General features: G+C 46.0%; 2 protein-coding genes across 3 annotated transcripts in view; one reads left to right on the top strand and one right to left on the bottom strand.

The window, feature by feature from the left end:
* Mms19 (MMS19 homolog, cytosolic iron-sulfur assembly component) overlaps nucleotides 1-10476 on the bottom strand; it is a 41064-nt gene extending 30588 nt beyond the window's left edge. Inside the window, exon 1 of one of the 2 annotated variants that reach the window (XM_052762592.1) lies at nucleotides 10315-10476. In XM_052762592.1, coding sequence (XP_052618552.1) covers nucleotides 10315-10429 — 115 coding nt within the window. In that variant the 5' untranslated portion in view covers nucleotides 10430-10476. The remainder of the gene's footprint in view (nucleotides 1-10314) is intronic. The other variant, XM_052762591.1, reaches the window with a different exon arrangement.
* Nucleotides 10477-10923: 447 nt separating this feature from the next.
* Ubtd1 (ubiquitin domain containing 1) overlaps nucleotides 10924-19750 on the top strand; it is a 59677-nt gene continuing 50850 nt past the window's right edge. The window contains exon 1 of the mRNA XM_052762609.1: nucleotides 10924-11321. Coding sequence (XP_052618569.1) covers nucleotides 11252-11321 — 70 coding nt within the window. The 5' untranslated portion in view covers nucleotides 10924-11251. The remainder of the gene's footprint in view (nucleotides 11322-19750) is intronic.

The following is a 19750-nucleotide window of genomic DNA, read 5'->3' as shown; positions in this document are numbered from 1 at the left end:
CATGCACTGAGCCCTGAGCTCAGTCCCTAACACTGAATAAACTAGGGGGTAGCATATCCACATGGGGTGTAGAGGAAGGAAGATCAGAAAGAGCAAGAGAGAAAATACCTAGCTACAAATTTAGCAAAACCGTACATTTAAAAGATCTGAGTCATAGAACCTTCAAAGCCCCGGGGGCTCGGGCCTCCTAACTATCAGGACGGCACCTACAAAACAGACAAGTGACAAGGGCCAGTAAGGAAAGAGAGAAGAGTGAATCTTGGTGAGATTGTAAACTGGTACAGTTGCTATGGAAAACAGTATGGAGGTTCCTCATGAAGTATAAAAAAACAACAAAACAAAAACCAGCAACAACAACAAAGAATATCCTACAATCCAGCTATCACACTCCTGGTTTCATACCAAAGGAAATGAATTAATAGGCCATGTTCCCTGTAGCTTACTCGTAATAGCCCAAATGTGAAAACAAGACTGAAGCAGCTATATGCACACGAGACAAAATCTCAATGCAGAACAGTGTTATATAATCCATGTTTATAGTATGGGCACAGAACACTGTTTAAACTTACTATTATATTATTATTATCATTATTATTTCGAGACAAAAGTTTTACTATGTAGCCCAGGCTGGTGGCTTTCACAGAGATTCACTTGCCTCTGCTTCCTGAGCGCTAGGATTAAAGGCATGTACCACCACACCTGGCTTTGGGATAATTTTTTGTTTTTTTGTTTTTTGGTTTTTTTTTTTTTTTTTTTTTTTTTTTTTTTTAGGTTTTTCGAGACAGGGTTTCTCTGTGCAGCTTTGCGCCTTTCCTGGATCTCGCTCTGTAGACCAGGCTGGCCTCGAACTCACAAAGATCCGCCTGCCTCTGCCTCCCAAGTGCTGGGATTAAAGGCGTGCTCCACCACCGCCCGGCCCTGTTGTTTTGTTTTTGTTTTTTTTAGGTTTTTGGGATAATTTTAGATTAATAGAAAACTGCAAAGACAATACAGTTTCACCCAGCTTACCCAACTTTATCACTTTACACAGTACATTTATCAAAATACTTACATTTGTTAAAACTAAGAGGGCAACACTGGCACCTGCTACCTAAGTTCTAGACATTATTCAGGTCTCACCAGTCTCCCCACTAATGCCATGGTTCTGTTACAAAAGCCAATGAAATATACCACTTTATAATTAGGGTCAAGAATCCCCAGTCTTCTCGGTAAGTTTCTCAATTTTCCTTGCTTTTCACAAGCTCAATACATGAGTTACTTGACAGAATGTCCTTCAACTTGAGTTTGATGCCCTCACGTTTAGACTGTGGCTAATAGTTTTTCAGAAGAATATCAAAGATAAGTACTCCTTTCCTCATACTCTATCAGGGATACAAATTACCCCACAGTGCCTCTCACATTCTCCCTGGAGCCACTTAACTTCAGTCACTTGGACCAGGTAGATTCAGAAGTCTCTGCACTTTTCCCTTTCAGGTACTCTGTCCTTAAAAGGAGAGACATGGTCAGTCCCTATTCAGGGAGAGGGAGATTAAGTTCTACTTTCTGGAGGCAGGATAGCTACCTACATTATTTTAATTTCTTCTAGAAAGAGAATCTGGTTATTACTGTATCAATATTGACCAGTATATATTTTTATACCGTGAGTTATGCTACAATAAATATATTCAATTTAGTAATATCCAATAAGCAAGTCTATTTTATTGCTCCTGTTGCTCCATCTTTGGTCACTGGGATTTTTCCTTATTTGCGTATGTGTGCATATGTGCAGGTGTACTTGTATCATAGCATGCAAGTGGAGGCCAGAGGATAACCTGTGGGAGACAGTTCTCTCCTCCTACTGTATGGGTTCTGGGGATGGAATTCAGGTCTGTGGGCTTGGCAAGTACCTTAACCTGTTGAGCCATCTTGCTGACCGCCACTGAATTCTTCCCCCACTCCCACTACCAGGGTTTTTCTGTGTAGCTTTGGCTGTCCTGGAACTCATTTTGTAGACCAGGCTTGCCTCGAACACAGAGATCTGCCTGCCTCTGCTTCCCTAGTGCTGAGATCTAAATTTAAACCACTACACCCAACCCCCATTAAGATTTTTCTCTGTTTGAGGCCAGCCTGGTCTACACAGGAAGCTCCAGGATGGTCAGAGCTACATAGCGAGACCCTATTTCAAATAGATAGATAGACAGGTAGATACCATGATCTGGGTGTGGATGTGCTATTAGAACGACACTACTTCTAGACTCAGTTGAAAGACCTGAGACATAGGCCTACATACCTGTATGTATAGCCATTAATGTTAGGCAAACATCTATCACTATTTCTATATAAATTTCAAACTAAACATAAAATCATATTGAAGTCTTGGGCTGGAGAGATGGTTCATTGGTTAAGAGCACTGGCTGCTCTTCTAGAGGACCCAGGTTTGTTTTTTTTGTTTGTTTGTTTGAGACAGGGTTTCTCCATACTGTTTTGGTGCCTGTCCTGATCTCACTCTGTAGCCCAGGCTGGCCTAGAACTCAGAGATCCGCCTGGCTCTGCCTCCGGAGTGCTGGGATTAAAGGTCTGTGCCACCACACCCAGCTATACCTTTTTTCTTTGAGACAGGGCCTTTCATTGACATGGAACTTTGTGTTTTAGGCTAGCTACCAGCTCCAGGGATCTACCTCTGATCACACCATCACTGAGATTACAAGTGTGTGCCACCGTGCCCAGCCTTTTATGTGGGTTCTGGGGATCTGGTCTCAAGTCTTGATGCTTGCAAGCCAAGTGCATTGACAACTGAGCCATCTCTCCAGTCCCACAAATTATTTTCAGAATAAATAATTTCATTCTCCTTGAGAAAAAAGTTTATGAGCACAATACAGCGCTTTTTTTTATAGTTTTACCTTTGGCTATACAGTTTCTAGATAAACTTGTTCTCTGAAATCACTTAGGTCAGATCTTCCCCCACCAATTCAGCTGAGGCTATGTTACACAGTATTAGCAGAGATCATCTGTCAGTCCGCAGGCCACTGTGGGACGAAGAGGATCTTCTCCCTGTGCATTCTCTCCCACCTACAGTGTTCTAGCTGGTAAATATATAGCTTAGCAATATCAACAGCACGAGTAACAGATGTAACAGAAACTGCTTCTACATTGTCAAGGGGGAAGCAAAGAGTGACAGGTTATCTTGGAAGGAGTGGGTTAAGATAGATGAAAGAGCTTTACCTAATGAAGGTATAGCAACCAGGGAAGTATTTCCAATGTCTGTTCAGGGTTCCAGACCCAGATACCTCTAAATGTAGAAACATAACCTCTGTCAACATAAAGAAAAATGGAAAAGGCTTCAGAACACTGTCCTAAACCTTCAGTTCCCCTATGTCTGCTAGTCTCATAGCAACAATTGTGAGCTGGGTTGGGCAGAAGCTCAGTCTGGTACTAGAATAAGAAATCCAACCAGAGGAAAGGGGAGCTCTAGTCAGGATACACAGCTCGTGACTGGCACCAATTTAGCCATCAAGCACTCTTAGCTCTACTTGTGCCAGGATGTGGAAGGCCAGCTGCTGCCCAAGTGCCTGAGAAAAAGCCCAAGGAAAAAAAACCAAGCACACTGTACAGTGGGGGCGGGGCAACAAGTCAGGCTCACAGGACAAACTGCCCAAGGAACCCCTACCAGCCAAGTGCCACCCCAGAGCTTCCCTCAGGTTTTATAACTGAAAACTACTTCAGCATCCAGAATGCATCACTATGAAGCTGCTGATGACTTCAGCAGAGCATCCATGTGCATGCGATCCTCACGTTCCAGGTGAGGACCACAGTGGGTGCACACTGTGGAACTAGTGGAGACCTGAGTTTTTAGCGTTTTCACAGGGTCCAGATTTTGAATGAAAGCATTTCAAAAATAGAGATACAATAAAGCTATCACAGCATATTAATTATAAGTAAGGGAAATACCTACTAAGCTGGCAAATGCTGTGTCAACATTCTGAGAATGCTTTCCCACTGTGTCTTAGGATCATATTCTAGTTCTGATGAGTCTACCTCAGACATGTCTTTTTTCAATTATGAAGCCTCCCGTCCATACCTCCTAAATAATGACTACTTCTTTGCTCTCTACTTTTTGGTGTGATAAAAACTGTTGGGAGCCGAGGATGCCCTGAGTGAATGCATATTACTGAACAAAGACCAGTGCCTCAGACCCATGGGAACTGGCAAAGCCTTCCTCCAGTCTATGTGCGAATGTTGACACAGGGTACAAAAAGCATGACTGTAGCTTGTTTACAGCCTGAGACTGTGCCCCTACAGAGACCTCCCACAGAGACTGGCTATCCCCCCTTTTATCAGCTATAATTAATAAAGGGGTATTTGGTGCCCCAGAGCATGTCTGTGTGTCTGTCCTGTCTTCATTCTCTCATTGCCCCAGTCAGGTTTTCAGGACCAAGCCATGCTGGGTGCAGTGGAAAATGCTCCTAAAATTCTTAAAAATGTTCATTACATTTCTTTTGTGTTGGGGCCCATGGGGTGGGGTGCACATGTGGAGCTCAGAGGACAACTTGCAGGGCCACATGGGTTCCTGAGATTGAACTCAAGAGAGTCTGGCTTGGCTGCAAGTAACTTCTTTACCCACTGAGGCATTGAACTTTTAGACTGTGGCAAAAGCTGCCAAACTGTTCACTTAAATCAGTTAAAGTGAACTTTTATTTTACTGTAGTAAAAAAAAGTTTTGGTGCTCACTTTGCAACACATATGCTAAAATTGGAGCAATACAAAAATTCTATGCAAGAGCAACATACAAATTCATGAAGTATTCTATATTTTAAAGTTTGAAAAAAGTAAACGTCTTCCATTCTACTGTACTTTAGCCAAAATGATCTTCCTGAAACACACAATTATTTCTTTGGTCACCATCCTCATTGTCTCCTATTGTCTTGAAGTCCTTTACAACTCAGCTCCCCAGTCCTCTATTTACTCCCTTCACCAGGATTCCTCTCATTCAGACCCACGAAATGGGAAGTCCTTGCCCTTCAGTCTGGAATGCTCCTTTCCAGCCTGGTCTAGGAACTTACACTCTTCCTTTGAGATATAGCTCAAGTGTCAACACTTACGAAGCTTTCCTTAGACACCCCAAACAGAATCATTCTCTTCCTCTTCGGTGACATCTCAAAAAGTTGGTTTTTTCCTTCGATATTGTTATCTGTTATAAAGCAGGCACTGTGTTTGGGCTTAAGACAGAAAAACAGACAGGGTCTTACTGTGTAGCCCTGGCTGGCTTAGAATTCACTATGTAGACCAAGCTGGCTCCTGAACTCACAGAAATCTGCCTGCCTCTGCCTCCTGAGCTCTGAGCTTAAAGGAGTGTGCCTCCACACTCAGGTAGACAGAGTTCTTAAGAAAACCCAGTCTACTGGGGCAGAAAGACCTTTTAAACAAAGTGCCCACAATTCAATGTCACCACAGTAATATAAACAAAGTTAACAGAAGGAGTACATGTTCTGGGTTTGTTTTTAAAAACAGGGTCTCTATCCTATAGCTCAGGTTGAGCTGACCTACATCTGTCCCAGGCTGGCCTCTATAAATCATGGCAATCTTCCTGGTAAAGTCTCCTGAAAGATGAGTGTAGCACGAATCTTAGATGGTCTTATTAATAAAACAAACCCAGAGCCAGGTATTGGGGTGAACACTGATCAGGGAAACAGAACAAGCCACAGCCACCTCACCTTGCCAATTCGTCAGCTGATCCTGTTTCCTCAGACTGGAAGCCTCTGAGTCCTCATCCAAATGGGTCTCAGCTGAACTGCTGCTAAAAGCCTAAAAGCTTAACCAGCCTGTTCCTGTTCCTCATGCCTTATATACCTTTCTGCTTACTGCCATCACTTCCTGGGATCAAAGGTGTGTGTCACCATGACTGGCTGTTCCCAGTGTGGCTTTGAACTCATAGAGATCCTTCGGAATGTTAGGATTAAAGGTGTGTGTTCCACCATTTTCTGGCCTCTATATCTAGTGGCTGTTCTGTTCTCTGACCCCAGATAAGTTTATTATGGTGCACAATATATTGGGGAACACAATATCACCACAGATGGGATTGCAAATGTGAGCCACTGGGGCTGGAGAGTGGCTGAGAGGTTAAGAGCACTGGTTGCTCTTCCAGAGGTCCTGAGTTCAATTCCCAGCAACCACATGGTGGTTCACAGCCACCAATAATTCGATTTGGTGCCCTCTTCTGGAATGTTGGTAGAACATAATAAATGTTCTACATATATACATAATAAATGAATGAATCTTTAAAAAAAAAATGTGGGCCACCTTGTGGGCCTGGGCTACAAAGTTTAAGTCACTGTAAGTTTCCCAAATGAAAATAGCCAAGAAATAATATAAATTATGCCTCTGTACTCCTGGGGTAAGAGATCTAAAAATAAATAGCTATAATAGTTATTTTCCCCAAGAGTAGTTTTCCTGGGAAAAAGGAAAAATATAAGTCCCTTTCCCTTTTTAGGAGGCGTATGTTTCTCCAATGTGTCTAGGATTTGCTGTCTAGCAATGGACTTGCTAACACTTCCTAACTTCCCATGCTTTCCTCAGCCAGGCGAGTTCATGGGGAACACAGAGAAGGAAAGAAAGCAGTATTTGTATGGTCATTGACCTAGAAGGCACAAACAGATCTCTGTCTGATGGAGACATAGCCTCTTAAGAATCTGGAGTGGCAGCCCAAGGCAATGAGGGTGGAAGTGCAGGAGCAGAATGGAGGGAAATCCCTCAGGAATAGGTTCCAATCAGGCTCTCAAGAAAGCCATTTCTGAGGATGAGGATGCAAGTTCAGTTGGGCAAGTGCCTGTCAGACAAAGGTAGCTCTGAGGTCAATTTCTAGCACTGCGTGGTACTTGCCTGTAATCCCAGCACTCAGCTCTGAGGTGCAAGCTCATCCTTAGCTACACAAGCAGTTTGAAGACAGCCTACTTACATGAGGCCCTATCTCAAAATCAAAACAAAACAACAAAAACCTTTCTGATGATGCCACAGTAATTTTTTTACAATTACTCTTTATTCCTTTAACAGTAATTTTACTTCAGGAATAGTGGTTTCTTCTAGCAATCAAAAAATGTAGCAAAATACAATATAACTAAGACAGAAGTGAAGGAAACCCCTAATGATGGGGGAAAAGTTTATCCACTATCTAAAAAGGCAGCATGTCAAAAAATCCCTCCATCTAAAATCAGCTCCTTTCCCTACCTGTTTTGGGGTACAGTTACTTCTATTTCCTGGTCCCCAGGCTCAAAATCTCTGGGTTCATCTAGGGTAGTCTTTTTATTGCCTTTGAGTCTTACAGCTCAAATTCCAAAGATTGTTCCAGCATCTTTAATTCTAGTCACAAAAACTTTTCTTTTTACATCTTTTCTTTTCTTTTTACATGCCACAGCATACACAAGAATCTGTTCTCTCTTTTCTCCATGTGTGTCCAGAGGGCTGACCTCAGGATATCAAGTACCCTTTATTCACTCAGCCACCTCTCTGGCCCCTAAGTAGTTCTATGGTGTGTCTACTTATGTTCCAGGAGACTCTGTGGGTAGATGTGGTTATGTATACAGACATACCTGTGAAACAATTTTGCTAGTGAGTGCATGAGTGGGTGAGAAGTCTATTAGAGTCTGAAGTGACATGTTGTCTGGCCAGGGTAATAAGGAAATACTGGGGGAACAGCACTTGAACCAGGCCTTGAGTAGGAGGTCTAATTTGGATTAGATATAGCTAGTAGAAGGAACTGGAAGGAAAACACTCAGGAAATGGAGAATGAAGGCTGCTTCCTGAAACTAAGTGTCCAAGGGGTCAATGGTGAGAATAAAGGCTGGGACCAAGTACTGGCTGTCTTTGAATGCCTGTCTGAAAGGCCTTAATTCCTGTGCTGCCAAGTCATTTCCTTTCTAGTACTTGCATGTTCTTGGGAGCTGACAACTGTTTCCACCAGAAACCACCAGGTGCAAAACAAAGTTGGCAGTTCCTTTGTGATCACAGGTCATTCCTTCTGCATTTGTAACTAGTAAAAGAGCTGCTGCTTCAAAAGCTGATGCATTCAGTATGAACACAGATTGACTTAGGCTGGAGAAAGCGCATCATATTCTGGGAACAGTTCAAACTTGTCAACGTCCCATAACCTAACAACTATGATTGAAGACTGGGAATACAAACTAAATTTCCTTTCATAAATTCCATAATTTCCTTCCTACATTTCCTTTCATTTACAGGCTCTTGCTAAAAGAGCTAAACATAGTCCTATTACCTACAACAGGTCATTCAGATCCAAGGTTATATAGAATCCAGCTCTATCAACCATTCAGTTTTGTTAGTTACTATGCCTCTGCACTAACCTTTATGTTAAGAGGAATATATTACAACAGGCTTCATTCACACAGGTGCAACAGAGTTCATTTTAAACCATGTGATAGTTTAGGCTCTCTTTTTTTTTAAAGACATAAACAATATATTCTACAAAAATATAAAAATGTATGAAGTCATTTAAATCATCTTTTCAAGATGTGTTATGAATCCACAAAAACTACAAATTTATTGTCCTAGAGTGCACAAATGTGGAAAAACAGTTACAAATTAACATTAATATAGTAACAACCTCTATCATGGAATGGGGTGGGATTAAATATATACCTCTGTGAAAAACAATGTTCCCAATATAGTTCACTGGATACAAGTTTTATCCCCAAATAAGCCATAAACAAACATTAGTCAATGATAAACATGCCAAAGTACTTAGGGATAAATGTATTGATCTCTGCAGTTTAAATGGGTATGTGATAATTCAAAGTACAGAAAAAATGTTAATGATAGGCTCTAAGTAGTAGATGTGTGATCCTTATAAAATTCTTTAAGCTGGGCAGTGGTGTTGTATGTCTTCAATCCCAGCACTCAGGATGGCAGAGGTATGTGGAGCTCTGAGTTCAAGGCCACCCAGCCTGGTCTACGGAGTGAGTTCTAGAACAGCCAGGGCTATAGAGAGACACCTTGTCTCAAACAAACAAACAAAAAATAATATCCCACAACAGACTATACCTGATAAAGTTGTAAAATGCTATAAGCTTAAGCAGTAGCAGGCTTTTTTTTTTTTTTTTTTTGTGGAGATAGGAGCTCACACTGCAGCCAAGGCTGGCCTAGAACTCACTATCAAACTTGCCATCCTCCTGCCAAATTCTGGAACTCAAGGCATGAACCACCAAGCACAGCCAGTAGCAGACATTTTTGTCCCTTAATGTTTACGAACCACCATATACTTACTTCTCACCACTCAGCTGTCTCTTTCGCTACATTATAATCTTTGTGTCCACAGATATAATTTAATTTGTATTTCTGTTCCCAATCGTTTTCATGCTGAGTGAAAAGTACGTGCTCAGTAATAACAGAATGGCAGAACAAAAGGGGGATTTTGCTAAGGACCAGCACATACTTCTAGCAGTTGTTCATTTCTCATATTTTCTAAGTTAATCTGCTCAATTTGCACAAGAAACTTCTCCCAAACACACAAAACGTCCAAAAATAATTCAAGAAAACAGGCATCTATATCGATTTTGTATTCTATTTCTAAAACCTGACTCTGAAGGCATCCTAACGTTCAACATTCGGAAAGAATTCCAAGGAGGCCTCCTGGAATTTTATTTGTTCAAATCCTGGATAAACTCAGAACTAAGGATTCCTGAAACTGGAACTCTGGGAAGAAAGCAAATGAGCTATTTTTAAAAGTCGTAAAGTTAACTTATCAAAAAACCCACTAAGACACCTAAGTGAAGCCTTTATAGTAACACTAGACATCTACCCGCCCACCGACCCGGACCCAGACTGGCTCCTCTCCTCCTCCTTCTAATTACAGCTACTTAAGAGAGCTGTGGCGCATGCTACTTCCAGGGTGGCAGGAGACCCAGGCGTAACCCTTCGAACCTGCACCTCCTCGCTTTAACACTCCACAAACAACGCAGTCCCTCGGTGCGAGCACCTGGTTTGGACCTGAACACACGAGTCCAAGTCCCAGCTCCACTTCCGGGGGGGTTGTGCCCTACACGTCTCTTGCACTCGCTGGGCCTGGGGAGGGGAGGGGGTCGTCGTCGGGGAAATGTAATGATTCTCTATGGACTACAGCAAGATGCAGAATGAAAAGAAAGCTTTAAGGAAGAGGCAAGCGACTCTCCAACTTGTTAGGGCTGCAGCGCTCGCGGTGCGGGCCGAGCAACCAGAGGACCAATCACAATCACCTCTCCCTTCACTCCCTTCCCGCCGCGCGCTGGTGCTGAGGCCGCTTCCTCCAGTCGGGCCCCTGCAGAAGCCTCGCGACGCTGCTTTCCATACCTGCAGCCACCTGGTCAGCGGGGCCCTCCTGCTGACCCATGACGAAGTCTTGCACGAGGCCACACAGGGCGCTCATAGGCGCCGCCGCCTCCTCTAGAGCGGTGGCGGCAGCCATGACGCGAGCCAGACACTGTGGGAGGGGAAGTAGGTGTTGCCACGAGATGAGCCTCTCCGCGCACGCGCCTCCACAGCCAATAGTGGGGCGCAGGCCTCGGGGGCGGGGCGCTCCCAGGTCACGTGCCTGCCGGCTCTGGGCCCGGCGGTTCCTTCAGGGACCCAACGGCCCCTCCCCTGAGGGCGGGGCCTGGGCCGGGGCGCGGCACGAGGAGGGGAAGCGGCTGCTGGGCACGCAGCCGGGGCGGTTGAGGGCGCAGAATTCCCGGCCGCTCTCCCCGGGAGACAGACGGCAGGGCGGGCACCTGGCTGGGTGGGGCCGAGGGGCGGTACGCACCCGGGGGGAAGCCAATGAGAAAACCAGGCCCGGCCCGAGGGGCGGTGCTGTCGGTCACATGCGCACCTGGGACCGCCGGCGGCTGTGGCACGGGCACCCCGAGCGGGAGGAAGGGAACGGGGCCGGGCCGGGGCGGGGTTAGGCAGGTGACTGACAGGCTCCGGGGGGCCGGCCCCAGCTGGGAGCTGCGAGCGATCCAGGAGTAGCTGCGGCGGTGTCCGCCCCCTCCCTCCGCCCCTCCAGCCGGCTGGTCTCTGGCCGGCCACTGTCGCGGGCCCCCCTGGCCTGGCCACCTCCCTCTCCCCTGGCCCGCAAAGTTTGTGGCGAAGCCGGCGTCGGGCAGAGCGCGCCCCGGGGGAGATCCAGGAGCTCCCGATGTCGTGCTGCGGGAGCCGTTGACCCGGGGACGCCGCGGTTTGGGGCAGCAGCGTGGAGCAGCCGGCCGCCTGCCGTCTCCGGTGCATGGGGACCGGCTGAGAAGCCAGCATGGGCAACTGCGTGGGGAGACAGCGCCGGGAGAGGCCGGCTGCTCCGGGACACCCCCGCAAGCGAGCAGGTAACACCAGGAAAGGCAGCGGGGTCCCGGCGCGCCGCCAGTTGGCCCCTGCCTTGCCCGAACCCTGGGGTTCCTGAGCGACCTCCCTCGGTGCTTGGCGCCTAGGTTCCCCTTGGTTTTTCGGAGCCAGACGGGGCCCTCCCCGGCGAGGGTTGGCTGGGAAGCGAGTTGGGGTAACTGCGAGCGCTGACCCGGCTGCGAGGCCAACTCGCTCCCACCGGGAAGCTAGGGGTGGGGGCGGGGGCAGGAAATGTTTCCAGACCGCGGTGAGGCCGGCGGAGGGGGCCGGGCGAGTGCGCCGCTGGTCTGGCAGCCCCGGCCGGGGTCGGCCGGCGGCTGGACGGGGCGCGGCGTGGGCAGCCTGCGTCCCCAGAAGTAGGAGCGAGCGAGGCGAACACAGTCGCTCCTTCCAGAGAGTCACTGTGTCATTATCGGACTGCAGATCGTGTCTGCGAGAATCCGATTTGCAAAAGCAGTGCTGGACCATGGGATAGAAATCTTTTTTCCTCCCCACCCCTCCGCAGGGCTTTTTAGAACCTCCTGGCCGTCTGGGAGTCTAGGAAAGGTGGGGTGCGGGGTGAGTGTCGTCAAGCCTTCTCAGCCCTTGGAATGGGATCCCTCTCAGCCATGAGAATGAGATCTGCTCTCTGGCCGTCTGCGAAGCGCCAAGAGCGCTGTCTTCACTTTCTTGGTACACCCCTCCTGTCTTGGCGCTGTGTCTGAGGGTCATTTCTCTGGGTCTTGTATTCACTTCTCTGAGGGTGTTGCAAAGAACTTATGCAAATGATGAACTGTGGAGCACAAAGGGACCTTCAACCCTGGTCTGAATTTCCAGATCTACCTCCCTTCTGTGTAACAACTCAAATCCAGAGAAGTTAATCAGCTTCTCCTAAGTCACACAGCTAGTTAGTAGTGCAACCGGGGCTGGAATCCAGTGTCTTCTTCCTCTTTGTTACCACATACCCCTTTATGTAAGAGGAGCCACAGGCACAGTTGTTAATGAAGTGGAAACTCTAGTTGGAGTTTCCTGTCTGCTTTGACACTGAAGGTGTGTTGTTTTGCTGGTGGAAACTGGGAAGGAGGATGGAGAGAACCATGGGGGAAGCAGGGAAGGCAGTCTGTGCAGGCAGAAAGGTTTTTATAGGAGGATGGGGTAAAACTTACTAAAATTCTCTTGAAAGCAACCCTGGACATTCTTCTAACCAAGGACTTCTGTTCATTCATTCATTCAATCAACAAATACTTCTTATTATAATCAATCTCTGACCTTGATTTTGAAGCATGTTTTCATAGTTGACAACCCTTTCCTATCTCAAACTCCCACCACTTCTTTTGTCCATTTATCCATATCCTAGCTTCCTTTCTTTATAATTATTTTTTGGGGGGTATCCCTAGCCTCCGATTTTCCTTTTTGATTATTCTTGCCCACCCTCACCTGCTAGATTGAGGATACCTGTGGCTTAGTTTGACATTCTGAGTTTTCTCATTACACTCCCTCCCAGAGATAAATTATTTAGTTGCACAACCCTTTGTTCATCAGAAAGACTCCTGTCTCCTAGTTACTAGCTTGATTCCCAGAACCCCGTGTCTAGGCAGACATAGGTACTGTGGATAGCCTTGGGTTCAACCCCTCTAAATGAAGTTCTGCACTTGCTTACTCATCTGACTTGCCCTGTCTTTCTGTCAGCTAGCCACAGAGCCTGCCAGTTCTTCCATCGCAGGTCTTGCAGACATCCCCCTTCTCTCCTGGTTCGTTTCCATGCCATCTCGAGCCCATCTCTTCCTCTAAGCTGCATTGAGTTCTCCTGGGAGAACTCCATCAGTCATTCATCTAGTACCTGCACACAGTGTTCATCTAGAAGCTGCTGGTGTGTCTAGACTGTAGTTTTTATGTTCAAAAAATGTTCTGGCCGGACAGTGGTGGCGCACGCCTTTAATCCCAGCACTCAGGAGGCAGAAGCAGGTGAATCTCTATGAGTTCGAGGACAGCGTGGTCTACAGAGTGAGTTCCAGGACAGCTGGGTCTACACAGAGAAACCCTGTCTCTAAAAAACAAAAAACAAACAACAAAAAAAAAAAATCTCTGTACCATCTACCTGTACAAGACCGTTAAATTTCAAGACTGTACAAGTCTGGCCTGGTCCTTTTAGAACTGGATTGCTTCCTCTTCACTGACAGTAAGACCAGCAGTGTTTGCATATACCATTTCTCCTTTATGAGAGCCTTTCTTCAGAGTACACCTCAGCTCCTGTATTCATCTATCCATCCTCTTTTCTTTCAAGACAGAGCCATGCTATATAGACAAGCAGACTGGCCTAGAACTCCCTGTGTAGCTAGTGTAGCCATGTAGCCTAGGTTCACCTTGAACTCAGTGTCCAGAGTGCTGGGATTATAGGAATGTATCACTACATCCTATCTTCTTTAAAAAATTTTTAAGTAGCATACAAAAAACGGGTTTGATTTTTGACATTTTCGTACATCTATGTCACATACTCTGCTCATATCCATATCCCTTGAAGTACCCTGCCTTGCAGCGCCACCATCCCCAGCAGAGGGATTGCTTCTGAGAACTCCTGCAGACACATTACCTGTGCTACTTATTTAACAATTATCTGTTCTATATTATTAGTCATGTCTTTGAAGTTGACAGTCTTCTGTCAGCAGCCGCACTGTAGGCCTGGAGACCTGGATTCTGCCTTTCCTTGTGCTCTGGTCTGCCTTTGTCACTCCTCAGTCATACGACCATGTGTGCACACAGTCAGCAGTTAGCACAGGGCTCCCCAGAGGAAGCACTTGGTGTTTGTTACTGTAGAAAGCTAACCTGACTTCAGCCTGCTGCTTCAATCTTTTATGCAAACATTTTGCTGAAGTAGCTCTCTACTTTTTTTTTTTTTTTTACCTGCTAGTGAATGGTTCTTTTAATTTTGTGGACCCTACTATGAATAGTTTTATTCATAGAGTCCAAAGCCAAGGGCTACTCTGGAGGATGGCAGATTTGGTACGAGGGAGGGAATCCCTCTTAACTTCACAGCATGTACTTGGCATCCTGTAATATCTGCAGCTTACTTTTGACAGGGACAGAGTTTCATGTTGTAAGACTAATGTCTAGAACTGCCAGGTGGGGGGTGGCTCGGAGGTAAAATCCTGGCCTAGAATGTGAAGAGCCCTCCATTGAATCTCCATCACTGGGTGCTGGTGTGCCTGACCCTTCCCCATAACTGAACAGTAACTTTTTGCTTTCCTTTGTTCTGAATGGAAAGAAACCCTGAACAGAGACATGGAACTGGGGTGGGGGTGGGGGGCCAATAAGATGGCTCAACAGGTAAAGGCACTCGGCACCAAGCCTGGCCCCTTGAGTTTAATCCTTGAGACCCACAGGATAGGAGATCGCCTCCTGAAAGTTGTTCTCTGATTTCTGTGCTCATGTCCTGGACAGTGCACACACACACACACACACAAATAGATGCCATTTTTTTTTTTTTTTTTTGAGAGAGAGAGAGAAAGGTTGGGCATTGTGGCACACACCTTGAAGTCCAGCACTCTGGATGCAGAGGCAGGAGAATCTGTGAGTTTGAGGCTGGCCTGGTTTACAGTTTTAGTTTCAGGCCAACCCAGGGTTACATGGTGAGACCGTGTCTCAAAACCAAACCAAAACAATGGAAAGAGCCTGAAGTCAAGTCCTAGGCCTCTGATCCTAGACAGATCAACATGCCTCTCTGAGCCACATTTCTAATGTGTCAGCAGGGGACAGAGTTATTCAAGGTCATTATTGCTGCTTTATCATCTTCCTAAAGGTGATTGTTCCAAAATTGGAGTTATTGGAGTGGAAGGTAACTTACAGTGCTACCCTTTGTCCTTAATTCTGTCTTCTCAGTCATTTGACAAGTGAAACGGACTCAGTGCACCGGGTGAGGAATCTTGGTCAGAGGACGTTTTGCTGGAGTCTGTTCTCTCCTTCCACCCTGTAGTTTCTGGCAGTCAGTAGTGATAGGAAGACCCTTACCCACTGAGCCATCTTGCTGGCCTGATTGTCACTTTTTAAAATAGAAATAAATACTGTTTTTAAGATTTATTTTGATTTTATTTATGTGTGTTCTGTTTGTGTCTGTGGATACCCACAGAGGCCAGAAGATTGTTGGCTCTCCTGGAGCTAGAGATACTAGCAGTTGTGAGCCATCCGGCGTGGGTGCTGGCACTGAGCTCAGATTCTCGGGGATGTAGATGGGATAGCCACCTCTCAGGCCCCCAGATAAGTAGTGTTTACTAGCCACATTTGTCTCATTTCCCATTGGGAACTTATTTGAATGCTAATGGTTGGGGAAAGGAATACCATGCATTTATAGTACTCTTCATTTAGTGACATTTTAAATTTTCCTTGGGTAATAACTACAGATTTCAAAGAAACTAATGTATTTTTAAATATTTTTTTGAGACATAGTCATTAATTTTTCTTACTATGTAGCCCCCTTTTAAAGGTACTTTTTAGCCAGCCATGGTAGCACATACCTTTAATCCTAAAATTCAGGAGGCAGAGACAGACAGAGCTCTGTGAGTTCGAGGCCAACTGGTCTAAAGAACAAATTCCAGGACAGCTAGAGTTACGCAGAGAAACCCTGTCTCAAAACAACCAAAAAACAAAACAAAACAGTATTTTTTTTCATTGTCGCTCTGAATGCACCCTGAGTAGGCTCAGGTTCCCTTTCTGTAGGTGTTGGCTCTCCTGGATACTTCCAAGACTACTCGAGGATTTATTCCGGTGGAGGGTACTTCCCACACAGTAGCTCAGGTCGATCAGTATCCTGCCCAGGAACTGGGTGAAGCCGCTGGGTCCCAGCCACGGCAGAGAGAAATTGAGGTGGCAGAGCAGGCCAGTCTGTTGTGGGGCCCCACCCTGTGAGAATGTGGCAGGGCTGAAACCCACATGTCTGACCCTGTGATGTGCCTGGTTCCTCCACTTGCATTCTGTACTCTAAAGCTCACGGGGGAGAGCCCTGAGCCCTGTTTCAGCCTGGCTGGGCTCGGCTCTGTGGCTGCAGGGAGTTTGCTTCTTGTGGGGGCTGTGGCTAGTCTTAAAGGAATGATTGAACAGCTTCTCTATTTGCTCAGTACATATTTACTGAGTGCCAGGCACCTTGCTGGCTGTGGACAAGCCTGGTCCTTGGCCACACAGAGCTTACAGTCTTGGGGGGTACAGATAATAATCACACAAGAAAATGGCATATGATTACCCATGTGAATCCTGTATGATCGTGCCTATAGTTATGTATGGTATATGCTAGTGACTCCCATGTTTATAACATCAGTCCATCCTTTCCAACTTCAGCCTTGAAGATTTTTCTATTTGTTCTACATCTCTACATTCAAAAGGTTTCTCACATTTACACATCCAAACCAGACTGAGTCCCTACTTCTCTGTTACCGCCCCCCAAGTTGTTCTTGTCTCAGGCATTGGTGATGTCATTCCTCAGTTGTCCACACCCCCAAAACTCTCAAGTTTCCCTGTCTCAGGCTCTATATCCATTTAATCAATAAGTCCTGTTGGCTCTGCCCTCCTTGTGTGCTGACCCCGACTCTCCCTGCTGTAACACCACTTTCCCCCAGCTAAGCAAGCTCTCATCACCCTCTCAGCTGACCTTCCCGCTTCCTCCTTTGCCTCCTTTGCCGACTGTTTGTATCACAGCAGCCAGTGATGCTGTGACCCGTAAGTCAGATTTTGTTACTCCCTTGCTCAGCCCTTCTGTGACTCCCCAGCTTGTTCATCGTCCTTGTGGTGGCCTACAAGACACCCATTTACTTTTCCTTAGGCATCTGCTCTCTTCATTTCCCTTCCCAGACCCTTGAAATCTGCAATGGCCCTGTCCTCTCCTTAGACCTCCCAGATCATCCTTTTTGAACACCAGTCCTCTTCCCTTTGCTCTTGGCATTATCTATTTCCCTTCCCTGTTCTGATTTCCTCCATAATCCATACCATCACCTAAGATTGACTGGGCCCCCTTACTCTGTATAGTGCCAAGAGCAATGCCTAACTTAACGCTTAATCATTATTTCTTGGATGAAATTAGTATGTAACAGAGTTAGTGGGATCTGTAGATGATCTAAATGAGCCTGCCTGTGTTAGATCAGGTATCCTGAGGAAGGGACTTGGTCTACAACCTCAGAGTGGCCTAGGACCAGTATGCCCCTAACCAAGGAATGGATAAGCCTTCTAGTACCTGAGGTGTGATTCCCAGTGAGAGCCTCATATTGGCAGGTAGGAGCATTTCCTGTAGGGTCCTAATCAGCCAGGAGCACTCTTGTTTGATGTGTAGGCTCACCTGGTGTTTGAAGTCCTTAACTCAGGGCAGGGAAGAGGCGGCCCAATAGAATGTGAGGCAGGAAGTTAAGTAATGTGGATTGCAGACCTCTTCACCATTGATTTGTTAGAGCATTTTTAGAATCATAGAATTTCAGAGCTGAAAAGAAACCTAGAGATTTCTTTAACCTCCTTTTTCTTATCCAGCTGTTAAAAAGGAGAACAAAGGTGTGTCTGCTTCCTGCCTGGTTCACAGAAATATGGTGCAACTTGTATCAAAACTGCCTGGGCTCTGTCAGGTATCGATTGTGTTGAGGTCAAGAAGCATGAAGTAGTCAAGGTCAGATGTATTCAAAAAGGAGGGAGCATTTAGTCTCTTGCTAAGCTCATGATTGATTTTGTAGGGTAGGTCATTTGTTTCATGCTTGGTTGACCCTCTCTTTCTGTATAGATGTATGTCTTAAGCTGTACACATATATGGATGTCCATATGTGACAATGCTTCTAGTTCATTGCCACAAGAGTTATGAGGACGAAGTGAGCGAAATAATTTTAAATTCTGTTTGTGGCTACATGGTCTCAATCCAGGATTTCATCTGGCATTGGTGGGAAATGAGGCTTTGTTTCTCTTCTCCATTCTGGTTGTTTGTATGGCTTTGGGTAAGCCTCTTGATCTCTTTAAGCCTCAGTTTCCCCGTTAGTGTAATAGAGAGACTGTCTCTCTGTTGACCTCTGACAGAGCTTGTAAGACTGGTGTGACACCCTGGTTGAAAAAGAGGCTTTGTGAACTTCAAAGGTTTCTACTCAAAGTTAGAGGATTTTTACAAAGACAGACATATCCAGTGATTTTTTTTCCCTTTTAGATCACTGAAGCTTACTCTTCTTAAGGTGCAAAACTATAATAGATCTAGTTAAAACCTAGTTTTGGATGAGAATCACTGAAATGATTGAGCTTCTCCTTGAGCAAGGTAGATAGAGAACATATTGTAACTTTGGGTTGAAGTACACCTTGTGTAGAGAACATATTGTAACTTTGGGTTGTTGAAGTACTCCTTGTGTGTGTAAAGCAGCCGCTTAGTGGGCGTGGGGATCACAACAGGCCTCAGAAGCTTTCGATTAGAAAGAAGAGAGTTCTGGGTGGGAGAAGAGTGATGGGCAGAAGGAAAGTCAGGCCATCCTGCCTGGTTAGTTCCTGAGCCTCTGAGAATGTGAGCTCTAGGCTCTAGGGCTGAGGACTCCAATACCCCCCCCCCCCCCCCCCCCCCCCCCCCCCGTGGCTCCACTGTGGAGCTGTTTCCACCTGTGACCCTTGCCCAGTCTTCTTCCTGGAAATTAGTGGTCCCTTTCCCCCTTTCCAATAAAAACAAAACCAAAACAAGCAACCTAGTTAAGATGGGCCACTCAGGAAGTGGAGACACATGAATCAGGAGTTCAGGGTCAGTTTAGGCTACATAGCAAGTCTGAGGCCAGCCTGGGTTAACAAAACAAAACAAGCAAACAAAACCCCTGTGGCTAACCATACACAAATATAAAATGTCCTTTAGTTTTTTGTTTGTTTTTTTGAGACAGGGTTTCTCTGTGTAGCTTTGCGCCTTTCCTGGAACTCCCTTTGGAGACCAGACTGGCCTCAAACTCACAGAGACCCGCCTGCCTCTGCCTCCCAAGTGCTGGGATTAAAGGCATGCGCCACCACCGCCCGGCCTGTCCTTTAGTTTTTAATGGTACTAAGGACGACATCCAGGACCTTAGACAGGCAGGCAAGTGCTCGACCCTCAGCTACCCTGCCTTGATTTTTAGAGGTGGTCTCACTCAGTAGCTCAGACTGGGCTGGCTATGAACTCATGTCTGTTCAGTGCCTTGCCCAGGCCTTCTTAGTGTTGGGATTACAGGAGCGTGGTACCATGCCTGATTAGCATATTTTCAGTATTCATATTGTATCATGTGTCAGAGTGCCTTTTCATAAAGAGGACTAGTACCTCATTGGCCTGCTGTTTTGCTTATGTGTCTTTAAAATACCCAAACTAATGGTTTATCATGTAGTGGACATTTCTGGTGGGCTCAGATGCCCCTCCAGTGTCCCAGGGACACAGACAGCAGAGCTTCTTAGGTCTAGAGAAAGGGCAGTAGATTCAAACTTG

The sequence above is a fragment of the Peromyscus californicus genome, unplaced genomic scaffold (assembly GCF_007827085.1).
Source record: "Peromyscus californicus insignis strain IS unplaced genomic scaffold, ASM782708v3 Scaffold_4__1_contigs__length_199733344, whole genome shotgun sequence".
In the NCBI taxonomy this organism is placed as follows: domain Eukaryota; kingdom Metazoa; phylum Chordata; class Mammalia; order Rodentia; family Cricetidae; genus Peromyscus; species Peromyscus californicus.
The sequence above is the reverse complement of the archived record's forward strand: the minus strand, read 5'-3'. Positions and strand labels throughout refer to the sequence as shown.